The sequence below is a fragment of the Penicillium verrucosum genome (genome assembly GCF_028828655.1).
Source record: "Penicillium verrucosum strain IBT 35672 chromosome Unknown utg000001l_segment0_segment0, whole genome shotgun sequence".
In the NCBI taxonomy this organism is placed as follows: domain Eukaryota; kingdom Fungi; phylum Ascomycota; class Eurotiomycetes; order Eurotiales; family Aspergillaceae; genus Penicillium; species Penicillium verrucosum.
In genome coordinates, this window is record NW_026643210.1 from 14,070,566 (window position 1) to 14,092,556 (window position 21,991).

The 21,991-nt window shown below is 50.0% G+C and overlaps 8 protein-coding genes across 8 annotated transcripts; 5 read left to right on the forward strand and 3 right to left on the reverse strand.

Annotated features, from left to right (window-relative positions):
- Nucleotides 1-891: 891 nt before the first annotated feature.
- On the forward strand, nt 892-2,796 carry N7516_005196 (MFS transporter; the record flags this gene model as incomplete). The annotated part of the gene is made up of 3 exons (XM_057217916.1): nt 892-1,260; nt 1,346-2,180; nt 2,231-2,796. The coding sequence occupies 3 exons, from the start codon at nt 892-894 to the stop codon at nt 2,794-2,796; spliced, it is 1,770 nt and encodes a 589-aa protein (XP_057079799.1).
- A 518-nt stretch (nt 2,797-3,314) lies between these two features.
- On the forward strand, nt 3,315-4,486 carry N7516_005197 (Mpv17/PMP22 family protein; the record flags this gene model as incomplete). Its single annotated transcript, XM_057217917.1, has 2 exons — nt 3,315-3,928; nt 4,054-4,486. 2 exons carry the CDS (start codon nt 3,315-3,317, stop codon nt 4,484-4,486), a joined length of 1,047 nt encoding a protein of 348 aa, XP_057079800.1.
- Nucleotides 4,487-4,827: 341 nt separating this feature from the next.
- N7516_005198 (exonuclease V) lies at nt 4,828-6,812 on the forward strand (the record flags this gene model as incomplete). Its single annotated transcript, XM_057217918.1, has 2 exons — nt 4,828-6,406; nt 6,481-6,812. 2 exons carry the CDS (start codon nt 4,828-4,830, stop codon nt 6,810-6,812), a joined length of 1,911 nt encoding a protein of 636 aa, XP_057079801.1.
- Nucleotides 6,813-7,033: 221 nt separating this feature from the next.
- N7516_005199 (heme-dependent oxidative N-demethylase family protein) lies at nt 7,034-8,575 on the reverse strand (the record flags this gene model as incomplete). Its single annotated transcript, XM_057217919.1, has 5 exons — nt 7,034-7,829; nt 7,901-8,024; nt 8,086-8,138; nt 8,198-8,300; nt 8,365-8,575. The coding sequence occupies 5 exons, from the start codon at nt 8,573-8,575 to the stop codon at nt 7,034-7,036; spliced, it is 1,287 nt and encodes a 428-aa protein (XP_057079802.1).
- A 517-nt stretch (nt 8,576-9,092) lies between these two features.
- On the reverse strand, nt 9,093-11,034 carry N7516_005200 (dolichyl-P-Man:Man(6)GlcNAc(2)-PP-dolichol alpha-1,2-mannosyltransferase; the record flags this gene model as incomplete). The annotated part of the gene is made up of 5 exons (XM_057217920.1): nt 9,093-9,347; nt 9,409-9,894; nt 10,113-10,202; nt 10,257-10,929; nt 10,979-11,034. 5 exons carry the CDS (start codon nt 11,032-11,034, stop codon nt 9,093-9,095), a joined length of 1,560 nt encoding a protein of 519 aa, XP_057079803.1.
- A 176-nt stretch (nt 11,035-11,210) lies between these two features.
- Nucleotides 11,211-13,272, forward strand: N7516_005201 (RNA-binding snoRNP assembly protein NAF1; the record flags this gene model as incomplete). The annotated part of the gene is made up of 2 exons (XM_057217921.1): nt 11,211-12,513; nt 12,587-13,272. 2 exons carry the CDS (start codon nt 11,211-11,213, stop codon nt 13,270-13,272), a joined length of 1,989 nt encoding a protein of 662 aa, XP_057079804.1.
- Nucleotides 13,273-13,550: 278 nt separating this feature from the next.
- Nucleotides 13,551-15,290, reverse strand: N7516_005202 (U4/U6-U5 snRNP complex subunit PRP3; the record flags this gene model as incomplete). Its single annotated transcript, XM_057217922.1, has 1 exon — nt 13,551-15,290. One exon carries the CDS (start codon nt 15,288-15,290, stop codon nt 13,551-13,553), a length of 1,740 nt encoding a protein of 579 aa, XP_057079805.1.
- A 278-nt stretch (nt 15,291-15,568) lies between these two features.
- Nucleotides 15,569-20,767, forward strand: N7516_005203 (DNA-directed RNA polymerase I core subunit RPA190; the record flags this gene model as incomplete). The annotated part of the gene is made up of 4 exons (XM_057217923.1): nt 15,569-15,753; nt 15,818-16,315; nt 16,375-19,093; nt 19,154-20,767. The coding sequence occupies 4 exons, from the start codon at nt 15,569-15,571 to the stop codon at nt 20,765-20,767; spliced, it is 5,016 nt and encodes a 1,671-aa protein (XP_057079806.1).
- Nucleotides 20,768-21,991: the final 1,224 nt, after the last annotated feature.

Below are 21,991 nucleotides of genomic sequence, written 5' to 3' on the forward strand. Positions count from 1 at the left end.
ATTTTATGTACATGCACCGGAGATTAGTATCCTTAGATGACCGATCCGGAGAACTTTAGATCTAGATGAAGCTTCGGTAAGGTGCGCAGTCCGATTCGTGGAATGTCCGAATGTGGGCCGATGTTTATGCACGGCCCTTGTGCACATTTACCTAGGTACCTAGGTACTCTATGAGATTCCAAGGATTTTGTATATTGTGTATCCATGGGAATTAGTTAGTACTCCGTACAAAAAAATCCAGTCTCCATTAGAATGCGCTAGAATTGAAGTGGAAGCTGGGAACCTTGGAAGTTTCAATTATCAAGGAAACCTTGGGATGCCAAGTGAACCAATCAGATCAATGCCGCATACCCGAGAGGCTCGACATAAAACATGCATAAATCACGTGGTACGAAAACGTGGCTGCAAACAGATAAGCCCTAGTTAGGTAGCACTCGTGGACTCTCCAGGGCTGCATCTGCATCTTTATCTTTGTATGATGTATAATCTTTCAATTCACCTTGGAAGTACACTATTATAGGTATGAAATCAATATGAAATTATAAAATAGATGTTCTAAAAACAACATAACTAAGGAAAAGGTCCAGATCCCAAAATCCTTTTAAAAAATAATAATAATCTAGTCCGGGGCCCACCTAGCCCACCTAGCCCACCTGGGAAACGAAATCAATCCACTTATCCATACTTTATCTGCACATATCGCGTTCATAAACCTACCCCCCTTTATATATAGAGAGAGCTCAGCTCCATCCCTCTCTAATTTTCATTCCCACCAATTCTCCTCGGCATCCCCTCCCCCCCGCAAACCTTCGGGAAACCCCACCTGGCATATACTGCTACCTCGGATACTATCAACTACACATCGCAATCTAAATTCACCACCTGCCCATCATGGCAGCTGACTCGGACCCTCAGGTCTCGGACAAGATCGAGTCCTCTGCCCCAACGAAGATTCCATACTGGCGTTTGGTCTTCGACCAGGGTGTCGTCACACAAGAGATAATTGATCACCCATACCCCGGTTCAGGAACAGAGGAGGACCCATTTGAAGTAACATGGATCCCGAACGACCCTCGTAATCCCATGAACTTTAGTGAGGTGAAGAAATGGACTTTTACCATGCTAGTAGCCGTCGCAACATTGGCTGTTTCCCTGGTATCATCTGCCTATACCGGCGGTATCAAAGAAATCATGATGCAGTTTCACATCGGGCAAGAACTTGCCACTCTTGGTGTTTCGCTTTTCGTTCTCGGTTTCGCGGTAAGACCTCAACTCTCTAGATACTGCTACTTGAGCTTGTGTAATCTGTTTTGCCTGCATACTAACGTTATTTGCTTTGGTATAGATTGGACCATTGCTCTGGGCTCCACTGAGTGAGCTGTTTGGCCGCCAAATCCTCTTCGTTACTACCTACGCCGCTCTCACAGCTTTCAATGCTGGTGTCGCAGGTTCTCAAAATGCCTGGTCCGTCATTATCCTTCGGTTCTTCGCTGGTTCCTTTGGATCCTCGCCTTTGACTAACGCTGGTGGTGTCATTGCCGACATGTTTCCCGCTAAGCAGCGAGGTGTCGCTATGAGTTTGTTCGCCGCCGCACCTTTCCTTGGTCCTGTTATTGGTCCCATTGCTGGTGGATTCATCGGTATGAGTGACGGCGGTTGGCAATGGGTCATGGGTTTCCTTGCCGTCTTTGCTGGTACGGTTTGGATTATCGGCTCTCTGACGATCCCCGAGACCTATGCCCCCGTGCTTCTCCTCCGCCGTGCGGAAAGACTCTCAAAGCTGTCAGGAAAGATTTACCGGAGTAAGCTTGAGATCGACCAAGGCAGGGTGTCTCTTAAAGACTCCTTCAAAGTGTCACTGTCCCGTCCTTGGATTCTTTTATTCAAGGAGCCTATCGTGTTCTTGTTATCTCTCTACATGGCTATTGTTTACGGTACCTTGTATATGATGTTCGCCGCCTTCCCCATTGTCTACCAGCAGTCCCGCGGCTGGAATCAGGGTGTTAGTGGCCTCGCCTTCCTCGGTATCATGATCGGCATGTTGATTGCCGTCATCTACTCCCTCTGGGACAATAAGCGCTACATCGGGACGTCCGATAAACATAATGGATTCGCACCCCCGGAGGCACGTCTCCCCCATGCCTCATCGCATCCGTCGCAATCCCAATCGGCCTATTCTGGTTCGCATGGACCAACTACCCCTCAATCCACTTCATGGTCAGCATCGCAGCCGGCGTCCCCTTCGGATTCGGAATGGTCCTTGTCTTTCTCAGCATCATGAACTACCTCATTGACTCCTACACCATCTTCGCCGCCTCCGTGCTTGCTGCCAACTCCGTCATCCGTTCCCTCTTCGGTGCTGCTTTCCCCCTCTTCACCACCTACATGTATCAGAACCTGGGTATCCACTGGGCATCATCGATCCCGGCTTTCCTGGCACTCGCCTGCGTGCCCTTCCCCTTCTTGTTCTACAAGTATGGACCCGCGATCCGCACCCGTTGCAAGTTCGCCGCCCAGTCCGAGGCATTCATGCGCAAGATCCAGGAGCAGGTTTCTGCCCCACCGGAGGCAGAGGAGAAAGTGGAGTATGACCGTACAGAGGCTCCTGCCCCCGAAGGCTCCCTCTCCAGCGAGTCCCATGACGGTGTTGACGCACTCCCCACGGAGCGCATTCGCAGCCGTGCGCAATCTGTTGCCTCCAATCGCACTGGTGCCTCGTTGACTCGCTCGGTTACATATGAGGGAAACCCGTATGATATCGACCGTGTCCACACTCGTGACTCCTTCAAACAATAGGACGTTGCTGAACAGCTTGTTTATATCCCCTCTCATCCTACCATCTCTTGTCTGGACATGTCATACCTATACATACATGTTTGTGTCACTAATCATAGTTTCTATTGTCCATTTTTCTTTCATGTCACTAAAAAAGTACACTGTTTGCATGATGTGTTTTTTGTATTTACTTTGATACCCGTTTACATCTTACTGAGGGAAACCTCATTCAACTAATGTTTTTATGGGATGCATTATATAGAGCTGGAGTTTGGGATTTCTTTTGGAAATATCATTTTTATTTCAGGCACTTTTTCTTTTTTAAAAATATGTTTCTTCCTTAAATAGAGGAATCAATGCAATAAATCGGATCCTGCATCCGGAACTGATCTCTCAGAAGTCGGAGTTTAACCCGCTTTTCGGGTCTTAATCGCCACAACCCCGAGGTCGGATTTTTGGATTTCAAAGATTATTGTTTTCCAATTTCACTTCTACTTTCAACTATTCTTTTGTACATAACTCTAGATGTCATTTTGGACATGACCCTCCTCCGAAATGGCCTCTTATCCAGGGCCCCAACCTCCCCTTCAACCTCCACCTTCCGCCGACCGATAACCCCCAGATCCCAACCCCAGCTATTGCGCCGACCACGCCCACAACGCCGATACAACTCAGACTCCTCTACAGGGAAGACACCCGCCGAGAGAAATACCACATCTGCAAACCAACCACACTCGCACCATTCAACCGCTTCAACTCCACCTAAGCTTCCAGACACAACCCCCGCCGCTACAGCCGCAGCCGCAGCCTCAGCCGCAGCCGGGGCAACGACTGCACCTGTGCGAACACGCGGATTCCGTGAGGTGATAAAGGCCAGTCCGGTCGGGAAGTTTGGAAGATGGTATGCGCGCGTGCAGGAGCGCAAGCCATACACGACGCAGTTCTGGAGCTCGATCGTTATCTACCTGTGCGGTGATCTGAGCGCGCAGATGCTATTTCCTTCTGAGGTTCCTGCACCTGCGAAATCGGACGCTGAAGATGGGGACGGGGCTGCACGGGGAGATGGTGCGACTGTGAGCGCTGGGTATGATCCGCTTAGGACTCTGCGGCATTTGTGTGTTGGCGCCGGGTCAAGTATTCCTTCTTATAGATGGTATGTTCTGTGATGTGGGATTTAGTTATGGATCTGTGACCAATGGTTTCTTTGAGATTGTTGTTACGTGGGATATCTGTATCTGTATCTGGATGTACTTGTTAACTGACACCGCTCTTTATTAGGTTTATATTCCTCGGAAACTATTTCAACTACCCGAGCAGGTTCCTCTCCATCCTGACCAAGGTTGTTGTGCAGCAGACGTGCTTCACACCTGTCTTCAATACGTACTTCTTTAGTGTGCACTCGCTTCTCGCTGGTGCGACGCTCGACGAGACCTGGGAGCGATTGAAGAAGGCTCTCCCCGTTAGTATCCAGAACAGCGTTAAGCTCTGGCCGGCTGTCACCGCGTTCAGCTTTATGTACGTGCCGGCACAGTTCCGGAATGTCTTCTCCGGGTGTATTGCGGTCGGCTGGCAGACCTATCTGAGCTGGTTGAACCAGAAGGCTGCGAAGGAGGTTGCGGCTGCTGAGGCGCTTGCTGCGGCAGAGGGGACGGGTGCTGGTGCATTGCATGCTGTTTCTGGGGGAAATATGATCTCTGCTGGGGCTGCATGAATGCACGAGGATAGACTTCGAATTTGTTGAGGTTGATGAGATGTATAGATTTCATAGATCCCTGCCGAATATTGGCATTGGGATATTTTTGTTTTGTTTTGGAGCGATGCATGGGATACCAAGAGCAATTACTTAGATCAATAGACTTCAGTCTCTTTTGTTAATTAGCTTTCTATGTAATATATCACATAGTTATATATATCTTAGTTATGTTTGTACAATTATCAAGTCTGTGATGGTCAGCCAGTAAGAACAACGGGATTCTTAAGGCAACTCACATGGCAATGACGCACCCGAACATCAACTCGATCTACACGACATGATCCCCTCCAGTCGCAGGCATGTCCTGCCCAGAGAGAAATGAGGATGAATCTGACTACGGATCCGACTTCACTCCAGATGAAGAGGATCTGCTGAACCATTTGTTGAACAAAGCCGCCGCGGAACACGCGACCGACGCCAACGCCACTTTCAACTCGACACCAACCTGGATCCCGACCCCAACGCCGATCGAACACATCACCGCGCCAAAATCCCCGGAACTCGTTGATCTTGAGACTTTGCAACCGGAAGCTCGAGTAGCACTCGTAGATATCGAGGATGGCTTTGAGCCAGCTAGCGTCCGGTCGCCTAAGGTGCTGGGTCGGGAAGGGCATCGCTCACCATGGCGGCAGTCGCAGTCTCGACCAGGTCAGGCCGTTAGATGGGGTCCGAGTGCGAGTGCAATGGGGAGGTCAAGTCCGTATGCTGGCAACAGCAACAGGCACAGCCCGTTTGGTATGCTTTTTCATCTTTCCTTTTACTCTTCGCCGTTGATCGTCCACATTTTCCCCAATGGATTGGTCCCATTACATCCAACCCGAATTGAGCTGACGACATCTTCTCCCAAGCGTTTAGTCGAGAACTCAAATTCAACCGAGGGCCGAGTAAAGGAACGCGAGCGCAATGCAGCGCGCGCGCTCGAATGGACACAACAGGATCCCGAAGCCGCGGCGCTCGATACTCGATCCCCCGTCGAACGGTTTCGGCAAGCGCCCAATAAAGCATTCTCGGTGACCGATCTCGTTTCCCCAGCTTGGTGCGAGCTGCAGTATTGGTTCACGTTGACCAAACATGGGGGGCAGAAGAAGAGGACTGCTGCGATGAAGAAGGGGAGTTCCATGCACAAGACCCTTGAGGATGAGATCTACACTACTGTCCCCGTGGAAATCACGACTAAAGAGGATGCGTGGGGTCTCAGGGTCTGGAATGTCATCCAGGGACTGCGTATGCTGCGTGAATATGGTGTTACGCGTGAGATGGAGGTTTGGGGCGTTGTCGATGGGGAATTTGTCAATGGCATTATTGATCAGTTGTCCTATGAGTGTCCGGACTCGGACCTCGAGGCTACTGCTGCTGGGTACTATGCGGATGTTGTAGCATCGCGTGCTGCGCTGCCGGAGTATCAGATGTCCCTGTCGGACTTTTTGCTTTCTTCTTCGCAAGGTGGGATGAAGCTTTCAGACTTTGGTCAGAGTGAGACCGAGCAAACGGGGCACGTTGAGCAGGAACTGCCTGCGGCGGTCTATGACCTACCCCGGATTTATCTGACAGACGTGAAGACTAAGGGTAACCGATCACTACCGAATGTCAAAAGCACGGGGTTTCGGCCTACTCTTCTCCAGCTGCAGCTCTACTACCACATGCTCAATCGGCTGATCACGAGCGACGATGTAACCATCGACCTCCTCGCCGCTCGTTATGACTTCGACGCCGAGAAGCCGTTCACGAACGCCTTCGTCTCGGAGGTTGGCGGCCTGAACGACCAGTACTTCGATGCGCTCTCCTCACAAGAATCCGAACATAATGAAGGTCCTTCTATTGGTAGCCAGGACTCAACCGGCATCCTCCTAAAACACAACAACCTCTCCAGTCTTTGGAGTGTCATGATACAACAACTCCGCCTCACATTCCTCCCCCCGATACACCATCCGTCGCACCATCCATCCCATCAGTTTCCCAGCCAGAGCTCTTGGAGCCTTACTCAACCCTCCTCTCGCCGGTGCTCACAGCTCGGTACCTCTCATCTGCCGCCAACGAAGACGCAAAGAGACAGCTCATCGGAAGCCGATCTTTCCTTTTCGATCCGACATCCCTCACCTCCCACCTCAACGACCAGATGACCTGGTGGCGCGGCAAGCGGGATCCCCGCGGCGTGGATATCATGGACGCGTGGAAATGTCGGATCTGCGAGTTCCGCGACGAGTGCTCTTGGCGCGAAGAGCGTGAGATGGCTTATGCAAGACGGGGTGGAGGTCGGAGAGCTGGGCCCATTGCGGATATATGATCTGTCTTGAGTCCGAGTTATATTTAACGCGTTCAGCGAGTGCAGGAATAACCTTGGAATAAGTTGGTTACTCTGAGCATGCTTACTGCATCCATATCGCACCTGTCGAGGTCATTTTGATCCAGTTCTGATATACTGGCGACCAGATATTGCAATATTTGCATCTAATAGTTCCAACCTTGGAAAGAAACATCTCCAAATAATCGAATCAACGAAATATATCATTCATAATAAGCCCTAACTACATTGCCCTCAAAGAGGATACTTCCTAACCTCATCCTCATCCTCAACCTCCAACCCCCCTCAACCTGCACTCGATGCTTCTCATCCAGAAACTCCAACAAAACATCCTGATACTTCTCCTTCCCCTTATACCGACTCACATCATCCCCCCAACTCCTAACCGCATCCGCCAACCTCCCAGGAACGTAAGGCTCCTTAACAATGGCAGTAACAGGCTCAAAATAAGTCCGAATGGTAAAAACCACCGCCCCAGATCTGGGCAATCTCCTCAGCGACTGCCTCTCCGAGCGAAAGAAATGATTCTCAATAGCCCGATTTTTCTCCGCCGTATTCCACGACACAGTCTCCGCATCCTCAGACCCAATACTCTCCGACCACGCCAGGTTATCATCCACCTGGATGAAATAATTGTTCCGAAGAACAGGCTCTTCAGGCCGTAATCGTCGGAAGAAATTCATCATCCCTTTCTCTAATTTGCTCTTGAACTGTGGTACATCACCCGATGTGTGGATCTCAGATAATCGCATCCCGAATTTGTCGCTCAGTCGCCAGAACCCGGCTAGTAGGATCGCGGCTGCTAGTAAGTAGTATTCGCCGTCTGGGCGCTCGATCATTAGTGCTAGGTCGTCTTGGACTAGTCGGGCTGCTGTCGCCATCGGGTCTTCTGGGAGTGGGCGTTGGGTTATGTTGAAGGTCTCGTTGGTTACTTTGTTGGTTATGCCCGTTGCGGTCTTGGTGAACATGCTTGGGTATCTTTCTGGGAGATAGGCGCATCTGGTGGGATGGGCGTTAGAAGGAAGGGGGTGTTCTTGGTTATATCGTGTGTATGTTTTGAGTGCTCTTACAGTTCTTCGAGTAGTTCGATTGCAGCGTCCATTGCCTCTGGTGCTGTGTGGCAGCATTTGCTACCGCGTTCTTCGATGCGGCGTGCTTTGTCGGCGTGGTATTTTAGATAGTTGTTGTCGAGCTCTGTATTCGGAGTGTAAGAGGTCGATTGGGCTGCTGGGATCTGACTTGAAGAACCACTCACCGATCCATTCGTCCCATTTCATGCTTCTTAGACCCAGCGTGATGTAATATTTTCTAGGTAGAAAGAGTTAGAAGACGGTCAGAAATATCTCTAATGGACTTGTTCAACTTACGGGCCGTATCTAAAGGGCCGGTAGGGGATTGGCTTTGTCGAATGGACATCCCATCCTGAGTATGGGGCTGCTGTTGGCCGTTTGAAATCTGATGGAGTCCATTCTATACAGCAAGAGTTAGCGAGTGTTTCTCGTTATTGCATGGAATGGCATCCGAATATACTTACCACCCAGTGGCCGGGTGACCTTTCCTCTCACACCTGCGGCGGGTTTCTCTAGATCGCTACTCGAGGCTTTGGCTGTGCTCGAAGCCCACTTCCCCGAGACCAAGATAACAAGCCATACACAGACACTGAGAATGAGAAAGGCACCCACGGCCTTTTTCGTTGGGATCGATAAGATAGTTCCCCATAGGGACTCAAGTACCGACATAGCCATAGTGGGATACTTCTAAGTAGTATGTAGTTTGAGGATACATCGAGAATAGAAAGTCGTTTTAGAATATAGTAAACATAAAGCGGATCGCCCTTATCAATACTGGAGTGCGGAGTAAGATATTAACTGCCTAGATGGTGCTCTGATGCGAGATGCCATGTTAATCCGATACGAGATAGGCCACCGTTGGTCAATATGTGAACTGTGGCTGAGAATAGAGACTATCTGGTCTGGGGAAGAGGGGGGATGGCGTCTTTTTTGAGCTGTCAAATCCGAGACTGCATGCGTTTCTCCATTGTTTGTCCGTTGTTGGCCTCCAGCGAAGTGGTGTATCTGCGGAGAAAGGGTAAAAGTTGATAGGGATATTTTGCCCTAATTGGGAAAGGTGACGCTACACTTGTACTTGATAACCTTCTGTGTTACTTATTTGTTTGCATTCGATGCGAACGTTTCCGTATTGATGTGTTACATAATTCTTCTAGAGGTTTTACCCAGAAGGATTTCTAGGTGTATCCTGGATCTATGCATGGCCTGCGACTGTTCGTTGAAGAAGACAGTATTCGCCCCATTTGCGTCGGAAGCGGGCGGGAATGACTGGGAGATCAGGAATCCAGATCAATCGACCCAGCAGGCCTGTTTGAGACGCATCGAGGAAGCTTGCGCAGGAAAGCGTCTCCCACTGCGTCTTGTCCAGGAAATAATGGGGTTCTAGTTCGGTTGCGTCGTGACCAGGGAAGTAAGAGTCAACCAGGAAAGAACATTGAGAGATGTCAACCTGTTGTAAAGTTAGTATAGGAACGGGAGTAATCATCCTAGCGCCACGTTGAGGCACTTACGTATTTGCTAGGGTCCTCGATGTTAAGGTCATTCATGCCAGATGGAATCTGTGAGGCACCATCCAGACGCCCAAGATAACTCGGCGAATCTGGGAACTCGCCTGGAAGTAGTCCTCGGAATTCACTTCGGATGAACTTTGCGCGCATGTCGTTCGGAAGGAAATACGAAGACGGGAAGCGATACCACTCCTTGCCGAAGCATATGGAGTCTCCTGCATGCGCGATATCCACACGCTGTAGGGAATCGAACACCTTCAATGGAGCGTTATAAGCCGTAACCATCCCTAGAGTGCGCAACATGCCAGCGTTCAGACCAATTAGAACAACTGACAGGGATGCAGCAATCTTTAGTTTGGTTGGCACGCGGCCGATCAGTTCCTTTGGGTTAGTAGAGCCAAGGTAGGTCAAAATAATATGGAAACTCAAAGCCGCGCTAAGTGCCAGAAATGGGTATGCTGGGTACATAAACCGCTCTTCCTTGTGTGGCTGGACCGAGAAAATCCCGAACCACATGTAGAAGGGAGCAACCAGGGTCATGGACCGCAATGAGGTTTGCAAGGAGGTAGTGTGCGATCGAAAGACGATTTGGAAAAGTAGGAGGGGCGCAGATAGCATGGCAAAGAAAAACCAGACATTGAAGTTGAGCAAGAGGTTTCGAACATAGAAAGTCCACGGCTCAGTACCAAAAATATCCGGTCCCTTACCTTCTCCCCCAAGATATTGTATGCAACAATGTTCCAAGGGACAAGAACAAGCTTTTGGAAGAAAGCATAATCAACCGCAACTTCAAGAGCCTGTGATGCATGCATCTTAGTAAAGATATGGAAACCAAGTAGAATGTCACTTACCAGAATTGACAAACAACGAATGATGCCGTCAAAGACATTGTACAAAAACGAGCCAACAGATCCAGAGATAAAGCTAACAATAGCCTCCTCAACCAAAAGAGGGACAATGAGAGCACCGGCAAATGGCCACCCAACAATTGTCCCCAGCCCAAACCACATGATGCCCTGCGCTGTTTTCCGGCTATTTTTCCAATCCAGGAACGAAGCTAGACCAAGCATAGACATATACATTGTAAATGTAGAAGGCAAAAAGGCAGTTGAAGCGTGAAACATGCCAGGGCTAAATGTGACGATTATCACAAACAAGAGACCGATACGGGGGCTGAGTGTACGACATATCGCAGAGTATAGTCGAGTCTGACAGGCGGCACACATAAATGCAAGAGACAGGCGAATTGTGTAGAATTCAGCTGCCTTGGTGTGCACCACCAAAGACCCGATCTTGCCTACAGCGGCATGGAGCGACACGTAGAGCCAGCTGCGGATAGAATAAACCGGTGAATACTCCCAGGTTTGAAGACCATATCCATGTTGTAAATAATGTGCAGGTTCCAAGAAATTGAACACCTCATCACAATCTTGAATTGGAGAGAATATCGCGGCCAATGTGTTGGTTACTAGGCATAGGTAGAGGGTGATGTTGAGAGGAATGTAGAAGGGAGCTGGTGGGGGTCTAGATAGGTTAGTGTCATGCTTAATCCTGCACAGATTCAACGACACACTGCTTCTTTGTATGAGGCCTATGGGCATCCCCGGAGGAATTGTCGTTCCCTGCCATCTTGCAAGTTGGAGTTATGTTTGAGAGGCATCAACATGAACGTAGCTGCGATAACCGATAAGCCCTTGTTGACCGCCTATGCGGAGTCTGGCAAATTAAAAAAAGTTTCTCGTCAACTTTTGATCTTTCGAGTTGAACTGCTTTTATTCAATTAATAATTGGGTTGAAGACTCAATATGGACGGACATCACAACCCCTCGAATGGAACAGGTGCCAGTGAAGGCCCTGCCCCGAAAAAGCCCTGTCTTATTGAGACACCTATCGCAGGGACCCCAGACAACGGCAGCGGCAGCGATTTCTACAACACTCCCTTGGCTGTAGGTACACCAGACATAGGTATAGCCAGCCTAAATTCTGGAGACAGTACAGCTGAACCCTCTACTTCCTTGAAGCCAAGCCATATGATCCCCGGATTGAACCTTATCCACCACCCCTCCGAACAGGAAACTGGCTTGCCTTCGACCGAAGACACAATCAAGCAAGAGGAAGATCAACTAGTGAATCAACAAGAAGAGGAGACGGAGCCCAAGGAAGAGGAAATTCAGCACGTCTCCCAACCCGAGTCCACCGACGCAGTCATGAAGGACGAGACGGAGGCAAACCAAGTAAAAAACGAACCCACTGCTCCCCTCAGTGAAGCTATGGATGTTGAGCAAGATACCCGCCAAGACAATATGATCGAAGCCACTGGTCAGGCTGGCGACTCCAAAGAAAATGAGCACCCTGAGTGGGAGGTTGATTCTTCCCCATACGAGTCATCTTCAGACAGCTCTGATTCCTCGGACTCCGATGATAGTGACGATGAAGACTATCCCATCCTTAGCGCCGAGGAGCAAGCACAGATTCTCATGCGGGCCGAAGGTGGTTCCGATGACGAGGGAGACGGCAAGGGGAAAACAGGCGGACGACTGCGGACCACCAACGAGATCGAATATGAAGCCTTGCCTATCCCTGATGTTACGATCACCCCCGAGATGAAGATTGTGTTCCTCGGAAAAGTTCATGCCGCTATCGATAACAATGTTCTTATCGAGGCTAACACCTCTGGAGAATATCAGGTACTTGAGTCGGGCTCCTTGCTTTGCTCTGATGATCGCCAGGTCATTGGTGTAGTAGCAGAGACCCTGGGCAGAGTGGAGAATCCTCTGTATACAGTCACATACTCTACAGCTTCCGAAGTTCAGGAAAAGGGCTTAGTGAAGGGCAAGGATATCTTCTATGTCGAGGGACATTCCACCTTTGTGTTCACCCAGCCGCTCAAGGGCATGAAGGGAAGTGACGCTTCCAACTTCCATGACGAGGAAGTTGCTGCTGAAGAGATGGAATTCTCCGACGATGAAGCAGAGGCTGAATACAAGCGGAAGCTGAAACAGAAGCGACAAGAGCGAAAGGAGGCCAGAGAAGGCCCCAAGGGCAAGAAGCCTGCCCCGGGACCTTCAAAATTGAACCAGACAGAGCTCAACTATGACGATGCTGGAGGTGAGGAGGGCTACACCCCCCCTTGCACGCCCTACCAACCTCCACGAGATGATGAATACTCGCGAGCCACCAGTTGAAGGCAACGAGCGTGGCGGGTTCCGTGGCGGAAGAGGTCGTGGCCGGGGTGACCGTGGACACGGAGGACGAGGAGGACGAGGCAGAGGTGGACGTGGAGGAAGGGAGTGGGACCAGGATCGTCGGCCTCAGCAGGCCAGTGGCGCAACCCACGAGTCCCAGCCTCAGCCTCAAGCACAGCCCGCTGCTCCCTACAGCCAGCCGATGTACCAGCAACCCCAGCAGCCATTTGGGATGCCCCAACCCTTCGCTGCGTATGCGCAATACGCACAGCAGCAAGCCCAGAACCCGCAACAGGCCCAACAACAACAGCCCCAGTTCGGCCAAGGTGGAGCGCAACCACAGATGCCTTTCCAGTTCTCTCCATACCCAGCCTTCCAACAACCGCAACCTAATAACTTCCAGAGCGTCCAACAGGGTGCTCCCCAATTCAATCCTCAATCCCTGGCTATGTTGCAACAACAGCAACAATTCATGCAGCTTCTGCAACACCAGCAGCATTACCAACAGTCTCAGCAGAATTACCAACAACCCCAGCATCAACAGCCTCAGCCTCAGCAACAGCAACAACAGCACCAGCCTACCCAGGCCCAAAACCCGGCTATGAACTTTGACCAAGTTAAAGCTCAGCTGGATCTGCTGCGAAACCTGAGCGGCGGCAACCAGGGCGCTCCCCCTTCCTGATAAGTTTGTTTTCCATACATGTTCTTCTGTGATATCCTAGCATCGGAATATTTGCTTTGCATACGGAGCGGGGTGTATATGGGTAGGGAATTTTGTTTGATTAAAAGTTTTCCATAGCTCTAATTGAGTATCTGTTTTGAACAATTTACAGTGCCTACGGGATGGTAAACAGTAATGATCTGAAGCATCATGCATATGAATGATAATGGCTATGAAGCAAGTTCGCTATCTGTAAAAGTACAATAGACCTAGACCTTGATTATCAGCCGTAGGAAACGTTAATATTCAGCTGGTTTGGCACTCTTCGCCAGTGTCCAGAAGTTCTCCATCTTGGCTCGGGACAGGGCTGATTTGGCAGCAGAGTCTGTTTCACAGATACGAGCACCAAACCATTTCCTGAAGGCCCGGCCTTTAGTTTGACCTTCCCAGAGAAGAGTACATGTGTTCGCGGTAAAATCCCGGGGCTCTCCCTTATCATCTTCAGTGGATAACCAGGAAACCTTGGCTTCAGGGCTGTCTGCAGGTACTCGATCGGATCCAGGGTTTTCAGTCCAATCGACGCGGTTCAACATCAGCTTTCGGTAATTGTTGATGGAGTGGTGGCCACCCTCGACAATCACCAGGTTGAAGCGGGGATGCATGACACACATGCCCGTCAGATTATTTTGCTCTGCGTTCTTGCCGATCTTGAAGCGGTTCCGGCCGCTCGCCAGACTGTCAATTCGATACACAGATTGGAAGATACCCAAAGAGGCGTCCTTCTCCTTCTGAGCTTCCACCTTCTCGCGCCGTTGCTCCTTAGTCAGTTTGCGCTCTTCGTTCGCAATCTCGTGCGCCTCTTTCCGATCTGCGATCTCCCTGGTCACCCGAGCTTCCACAGCCGTGGGATCCTTCACAGCTTGTTCTCCTAGAACCCGCATGAGATTGGATTTCTTGACCTTTGGAGGCGGTGCTTCCTCGAGTCCCAGTCTGATCTTGGCTTGCTGTTCCTTCAGATCTGCCATGCGTCGCTGTCGACGAATCTTGGCTTGTTCCTTCGGGGTAAGGAACATAGGCTTTTGTGCAGGCACGTGCTTTTCTTGCGGAGGTTCGAGCTCGATAGGATGCTGGATATAGCTGTTGAGGGTATCAAGTTTGATGTTTTCCTGGTCATCAATTGCGTCATAGTCGCTGCCATCAACTAATTTTGCATCCCACCACTCTACAGCGGGCGGCTCAGGAACAAGAAATGTCTTCTCCACGTCCATATCCTCGTCGAGTCCGGCTTGTCGCGATTTCTCTGCGATTCTTTTCTTCATGGCTTCCAGCTGTGCCTGCCTGCGTAGAGCCGCTGCCTCTTGGATATATTTTCCCTTTTCATGGAACTGTAGCTCTCGGGCTTGTCGGGGCTTCGCAATCGTTGCTTTGGGATTTATAGCCGGGTCGAAGTAGGGGTTACTCTTGATTTCCTCGACTGATGGACCAGACAGATCAAGCTGGGGCCCACCAGCACGTTTTGGCTTAGTCGGTCGTCCATCTGCACCGCGATATTCCGGTGCCGCATCAGAGAGAAGCGCGGGATGAAGGCCAACATACAGGCCACCGCGAGCCTTGGAAATGGCCTCGTCGTCATGCGCTGGTGGTTGGTAGGATGGTGTGGGTGCATTGGGTCGTGATTGTGAGGGTGCGTTGGCTCGTTGAGTAGCTGCAGCAACCCGAGCTTTCATTTGTTCGAGTTTCGACATCGCAGGAGCCGGTGCTGGTGGGGGAGGACTTGCAGAAGCCGGTGCGGGTGGTGCTGGAGGTGCTGGCGGTGTTGGTGTCGGTGTTACGCCAGCCTGCGCCTGTAGACGAGCGCGCACAGCTTCTGCCTTTGCTCTTGCTTCTGCCATTATCTTCTCAATATCTGGCTTGCCCGGGGCAGCACCTCCTTGACCTGGTACTGGGGACCCATGATTGGAGCGGGTCCTTTTCTGGGAGTTGTCGCGTTGATCCTCAGGGTGAGGACGCTTCAGCGCGTTGCCCGATGCGTCCGCCATGATGTAGATGGCTTCTGCCTCACTCGTTATTCTGGAAATAGGAAAATACAAGAAGGTCGAAGGAGTGCAGGAGAGACAAGCAGTAGGCGTTGTGCATGAGCAGAGTAATCCACGCAGAAACCCAAAAAGGGTAAGGCGGTGGATCCAGGCAGAAAATAAGTTGCTCCTCCGGAAAAAAAAAAGTTCGCTCCAGAACTAAAAGCACTTGGAGATCTGAATCCAAGCACTTTGATTTCGTGCGCCAGCGTTTTCTGTTGCTCAAGGAGCTGCAGGCTACAATGGCAACTTTTGCGCGCCCGGTCGCCTCGACCATTAATGGGGTCGACTTCAATGTCTACTCCGAGAAAGAGATTAAAGCTCTCTCGGTGAAAAGAATTCACAATACTCCGACTTTGGATTCATTTAACAATCCTGTTCCTGGTGGTCTTCAAGACCCTGCTATGGGCGCTTGGGGAGACCATGTGTAAGTTTTGACTTGATTAGTATTCTGTCCAATCTCTAACGTGAGAGATTTTCTTATTTTGCAGATGCACAACCTGTCGCCAGAACTCTTTCACCTGTACCGGACATCCTGGGCATATTGAACTGCCAGTACCCTTCTATAATGTCACCTTCTTCGATCACATTTTCCGCCTTCTTCGAGCACAATGTGTGTACTGTCTTCGCCTGCAGATGGGTCGCAATCAGGTCAACATGTACACCTGCAAATTGCGCCTTCTGCAATATGGCTTGATTGATGAAGTCGCTATTGTCGATACGATGGGAGCCGAAAAGGGTGCCAAATTAAAGGCCACCAAGGGCAAGGAAGAAGATTTGGACGACTCAGATGACCCCGACGATGATGACTATATGCAAAAGAGAACTGATTATGTCACTCGGCGCATCCGCGAAGCCAAGAAGGAGGGCAAATTGGAGGGACTGATGCCTGGTGGACAAAACCCTATTGCCGCAGAAGCTAGACGAGAGTTGCTCAAGGCCTTCTTCAAGGATATCAACGGGTTCAAGAAATGTGTCGGCTGCGGCGGGTACGTTATACAATATTCCCCGACCTTGACTTTGGATTTCCTAGCTAACATTATGGCAGAGCGTCTCCCGCCTATAAAAAGGACCGTTACAACAAAATCTTCCGAAAGCAATTACCCGAGAAGCAGAGGCTTGCAATGCTGCAAGGAGGATTCCAGGCACCGAATACGATGGTCCTTCTCGAGCAAGAAAGGAACTCCAAGTCTAAGAACGGTGTTTCTGAGATCCACGGAGCCGAGGAGGAAATCCGCCGTGGTGTGGCTGTCGTGCAGGACGGACAGGGATCGACCGGCCAGGAATTCATGTCTTCTTCCGAAGTCTATGGTGCACTTCACCTTCTTTTCCAGAAGGAAAATGAGATCCTGCAGCTTGTCTACAACTCCCGTCCTGTGCCCAAGGGAGTGACAGTTGTGTCGGCAGACATGTTCTTCATCAAGAGTCTTATGGTGCCGCCAAACAAGTACCGCCCCGCAGTCCAGCAGGGTGCCGGAACAGTCATGGAGGCACAGCAGAACACTTCGTTCAATGCGATTTTGAAGGGTTGTGACACCATCAACCAAATCAGTAAAGAGATCCAAAATGAGGAAGAGAAGACCATGTCTCGCGCACGGAACTACAGTGATCTTCTTCAAGCAATCGTCCAGCTTCAAGATGTGGTCAACGGTTTGATTGACCGTGATCGTACCTCGGCCACCGGCGCAGCTGCCTTGGCACAGCCCAACGGTATCAAACAGATTCTTGAGAAGAAGGAAGGTCTGTTCCGAAAGAACATGATGGGCAAACGTGTCAACTTTGCTGCTCGTAGTGTTATTTCACCCGATCCCAACATCGAACCCAATGAGATTGGTGTACCCCTTGTCTTCGCCAAGAAGTTAACTTTCCCCGAACCTGTGACAAACCACAACTTCTGGGAGTTGAAGGAGGCGGTTATCAACGGTCCTGACAAATACCCCGGCGCTTCTTCTATCGAGAACGAAAACGGACAAGTCATCAACCTCAAGTTCAAGAATTTGGAAGAGCGCACGGCACTTGCCAACCAACTGCTCGCACCATCAAATTGGCGCCAAAAGGGTTCGCGTAACAAGAAGGTTTACCGTCATCTCACCACTGGTGATTACGTCTTGATGAACCGTCAGCCAACTCTGCACAAACCCTCCATCATGGGTCACAAGGCTCGTGTCCTTCCCAACGAGCGGGTTATTCGCATGCACTACGCCAATTGTAACACTTACAACGCTGATTTCGACGGTGACGAGATGAACATGCATTTCCCTCAAAATGAGCTTGCTCAAGCAGAAGCCAGAATGCTGGCAGATGCCGACCACCAGTATCTCGTTGCTACATCAGGCAAACCGCTGAGAGGTCTGATTCAAGATCACATTTCCATGGGAACGTGGGTCACATGTCGTGACAGTTTCTATGACGAGGAGGATTATCACCAGCTCTTATACAGTTGCTTGAGACCTGAACATTCGCATATTGTCACTGACCGGATCCAACTGGTCGAGCCTGCCATGCGCAAGCCTAAGTGTCTATGGACCGGAAAGCAAATCATTACGACAATCCTCAAGAATATCCAGCCCCCCGAGCGAGGAGGCTTGACCTTGAAGAGCAAGTCCTCAACCCCCGGTGAACGCTGGGGTGAAAACAACGAAGAAGGAGAAGTTATCTTCCAGGATGGAGAGTACCTGTGTGGTATCCTTGATAAGAAACAGCTCGGTCCCACCGCCGGTGGTCTCATCGATGCCATCCATGAAGTTTATGGATACAGCACTGCTGGCAAGCTCATCGGTGTTCTTGGAAGACTCCTCACTCGCGTCCTGAACCTGCGGGGTTTCAGTTGTGGTATCGATGATCTTCGATTGACCAAGGAGGGTGACCGTATCCGCAAGGAGAAGTTGGCCACTGCTCCTCAGATGGGTCGCGAAGTTGCTCTGAAGTATGTGACCTTGGACCAGGCTCCTGGTGACCAAACTGCCGAGTTGAACCGACGACTGGAGGAGGTACTTCGTGATGACGACAAGCAAAGTGGTCTGGATAGTGTTTCTAACGCCCGGTCTGCCAAGCTCTCCTCTGAAATCACCAGCGCCTGTCTCCCGTATGGCCTTTCTAAGTCTTTCCCCTGGAACCAAATGCAGTCTATGACGATATCTGGAGCCAAGGGATCCGGTGTTAACGCCAACCTGATTTCTTGTAATCTCGGCCAACAGGTTCTTGAAGGTCGCCGTGTACCACTCATGATCAGTGGAAAGACTCTTCCGTCATTCAAGGCCTTCGAAACTCACCCTATGGCTGGTGGTTACGTCTCTGGTCGTTTCTTGACCGGAATCAAGCCCCAGGAATACTACTTCCACGCCATGGCTGGTCGTGAGGGTCTGATTGATACTGCCGTCAAGACCTCTAGATCCGGTTACCTGCAACGTTGTTTGATCAAGGGTATGGAAGGCCTCAAGGCTGAATACGACTCCTCTGTTCGTGAAGCGTCAGATGGATCCATTGTTCAGTTCTTGTACGGAGAGGACGGTCTCGACATCACCAAACAGGTGCACTTGAATGACTTTGATTTCCTTGCTCAGAACCACATCTCCATTTCCAAGCAAGTCCAAGCAGATGATTATCACAAACTGGCGAAGGACGATGTTACGACTTGGCACAAGGATGCCATGAAGGCAGTTCGCAAGACCGGAAAGATTGATGCCGTGGATCCTGTGTTGTCTCAATTCCCCCCTGGAGGAAACCTTGGAAGTACATCCGAAGCGTTCGCCCAGGAGCTAAAGAAGGTATGGACTCGCTATCTCTTCCCTATGATTCTTTGCAATTCTAACAGTTTTTGAAAATAGTACTCGGATGCCAACAAGAACAAGCTCATTAAGGACAAGAAGAAGAACATCGAGGGCAAGGTTACCAAGAAGACGTTCGAGGCCTTGATGAACATGAAGTACATGAAGTCCATCATTGACCCCGGTGAGGCAGTCGGAATTATGGCCGGTCAATCCGTCGGAGAACCGTCCACACAGATGACTCTCAACACCTTCCATTTGGCTGGTCATTCGGCAAAGAACGTGACACTGGGTATTCCCCGTCTACGTGAAATTGTTATGACTGCAAGTGCCAATATTATGACACCTACGATGACTCTTCTTCTCAACGAGGAGATTTCCAAGGACGACTCGGAGAAATTCGCCAAGGCTATCAGCAAACTGAGCATTGCTGAACTTGTTGACAAGGTGCAAGTCAAGGAACGCATTGGCTCTGGCATTGGCCATCCCAAGGCTAAGATCTACGACATCGAGATCGAGTTCTTCCCGTCTGAGGAATACACCAAGGAATACGCCATTGAGACCAAGGATGTTCTGGTTGCTCTGCAATCCAAGCTCATCCCTCGTTTGGTGAAACTCACCAAGGCCGAGCTCAAGAAGCGCAACGAAGAGAAGAAGGGCGTCAAGGGCACAACTTCCCAGCCTGAAATCGGTGTTTCGGTCGGTAAGATCGCGGAGGCACCAAGAGGTGCCGACTCCGAGGCCCGGCCAGCCGACGACGACAATGAAGATGATGAGGACGATGCCAAGCGGGCCGCCGGAGCTCAGAACAGGGGCAACCAGATCTCCTACGAAGGACCCGACGCCGGCGAGCAGGATATCATCAGACGCCAAGACACCCCTGACGAAGACGAGGATGAAGATGAAAGCAGCAAGCCTGCCAAGGCCACTGGCGACGTGCAAATGAAGGACAGCTCTGAGTCCGACTCCGAGGATGAGTCTGACGACGAGATCACCCAAGACAGCAAGGCGCGCGAGGAGGATGTCATGGGCAAGTTCGAGGAGATCACCAAGTTCAAGTTCGACCCTAAGAACGGCAACACGTGCACCATCCAACTTCAATACGACGTCGAGACCCCCAAGCTTCTCCTCCTTCCCCTGGTTGAGAAGGTTCTCCACCTCGCCGTCATCCAGTGCATCCCCGGCATGGGCAACTGTGTTTTCGTTCCGGCCGATGAGGCGAAGGGTGACCCCGCCAACATTCTCACTGAGGGTGTCAACCTGCTCGCCATGCGCGATTACCAGGATATCATCAAGCCCCACTCGATCTACACCAACTCCATTCACGACATGCTCAACCTGTACGGTGTGGAAGCTGCTCGGGCCACCATCGTCCGCGAAATGGATGCCGTTTTCGGTGGTCACAGTATCTCCGTTGACAACCGTCACTTGAACTTGATCGGTGATGTGATGACACAGTCCGGTAGCTTCAAGGCCTTCAGTCGTAACGGCTTGGTTAAGGATGCCTCGTCTGCCTTCGCACGGGCCAGTTTCGAGACTACTGTCGGCGCCCTAAAGGACGTTGTGCTCGAGAGGGGTGTTGATAACCTCAAGAGTCCTAGTAGCAGAATTGTCGTTGGTCGTGTCGGCACCGTCGGCACTGGTTCCTTCGATATTCTTGCTCCTGTAGCATAGTCTCTTGACTGGACGGAGTTTTGAAATGTGTATTTCTTGTCTTTCCCTCATGTGTATATTGTGTTTATGCAAAGCTATTTTTTCTTTTTTTTTTCTCTTTTCTTTTTGTGTTTTCGCTTCATCTTTGATGCGTGGATGATCTGGAGTTTGTCTTTGTGCAGCGGAACCAAAAAAGTCCTGTTCATATTAGCATCTTGACTAGTTCGAATAAATAGATCTTTTCCTAAGTAATGATGTTATAACATGACCTATCTATCCTAATACTCCATGGATGTTCCGAAGCACAGGGTTAGTCCTAGACGGACAATTGGGCGACTCATGAATGGATTTACTATCATTAATCCCCATTATATATTGTCGAATAGATTTCTCTCACTTTATTTCAAATAGAGTTAGTTTAATGAATTGGTGCCTATAGCCCACAATAGTTTAGACACGTGTTTAGTCTCCATACAATCCCCCTGAATCAACTAAGACATGGGAAAGTTTCTATAATGTTGAAGAGTGGAGGTTGACAAAGTACATGTTTCTTCACCACACGCGCTCTCAATTCGTTTATCGGACTTTCACTCTATACACATCTAGAGAAACAGTCTATAATGGGTATAAAGAGGTTATAAAGAGGTGAGACATTGCACCTGTGGTAATGTAAGTGCAACAGAAACCCCGAAGGATCATATCTGGTTGATCGCAACACGGCAAATGTCTCAAGTCCTTATGCTTAGGTTCAGGAGTAGGACAGTAGGACCCCCTAGTCTCCTTTCTTTATCTCAACGGAGTGGATCACCGGCCCGCGACTGGCACGTTTAACACGTTTCTTAGCTGCCTTGGCTTCCTTTTTCTTCATAGTTAAGCAATATCTGTAGATCTTACCTAACGTTCTAGTTAACAACTGTTATGTCAGATATCTTCATATAACTACAAAGCTTAACCTACTCTCGGCTTCGCATCCAATTCAGGCCGTATATGCATATAAATGAGATTTATACACCCACTCATATATACGAACGCGAATTGAACAGTAGCACTACTTGAGACATCCGGGCCAAACCTTCAGCGAACTGATCTGCAGGAACTTACCTTATTCAACTAGGTTAACGCTATTATCTAGCTGATAATCACAGGATGATTTACGGAGTAATTTGGGATGGATTATTTCTCGGAGCCATTTCGGATAAATGATCACTGCTATTCAGCTATTTACAGGGTGGTATAGATAGAGCA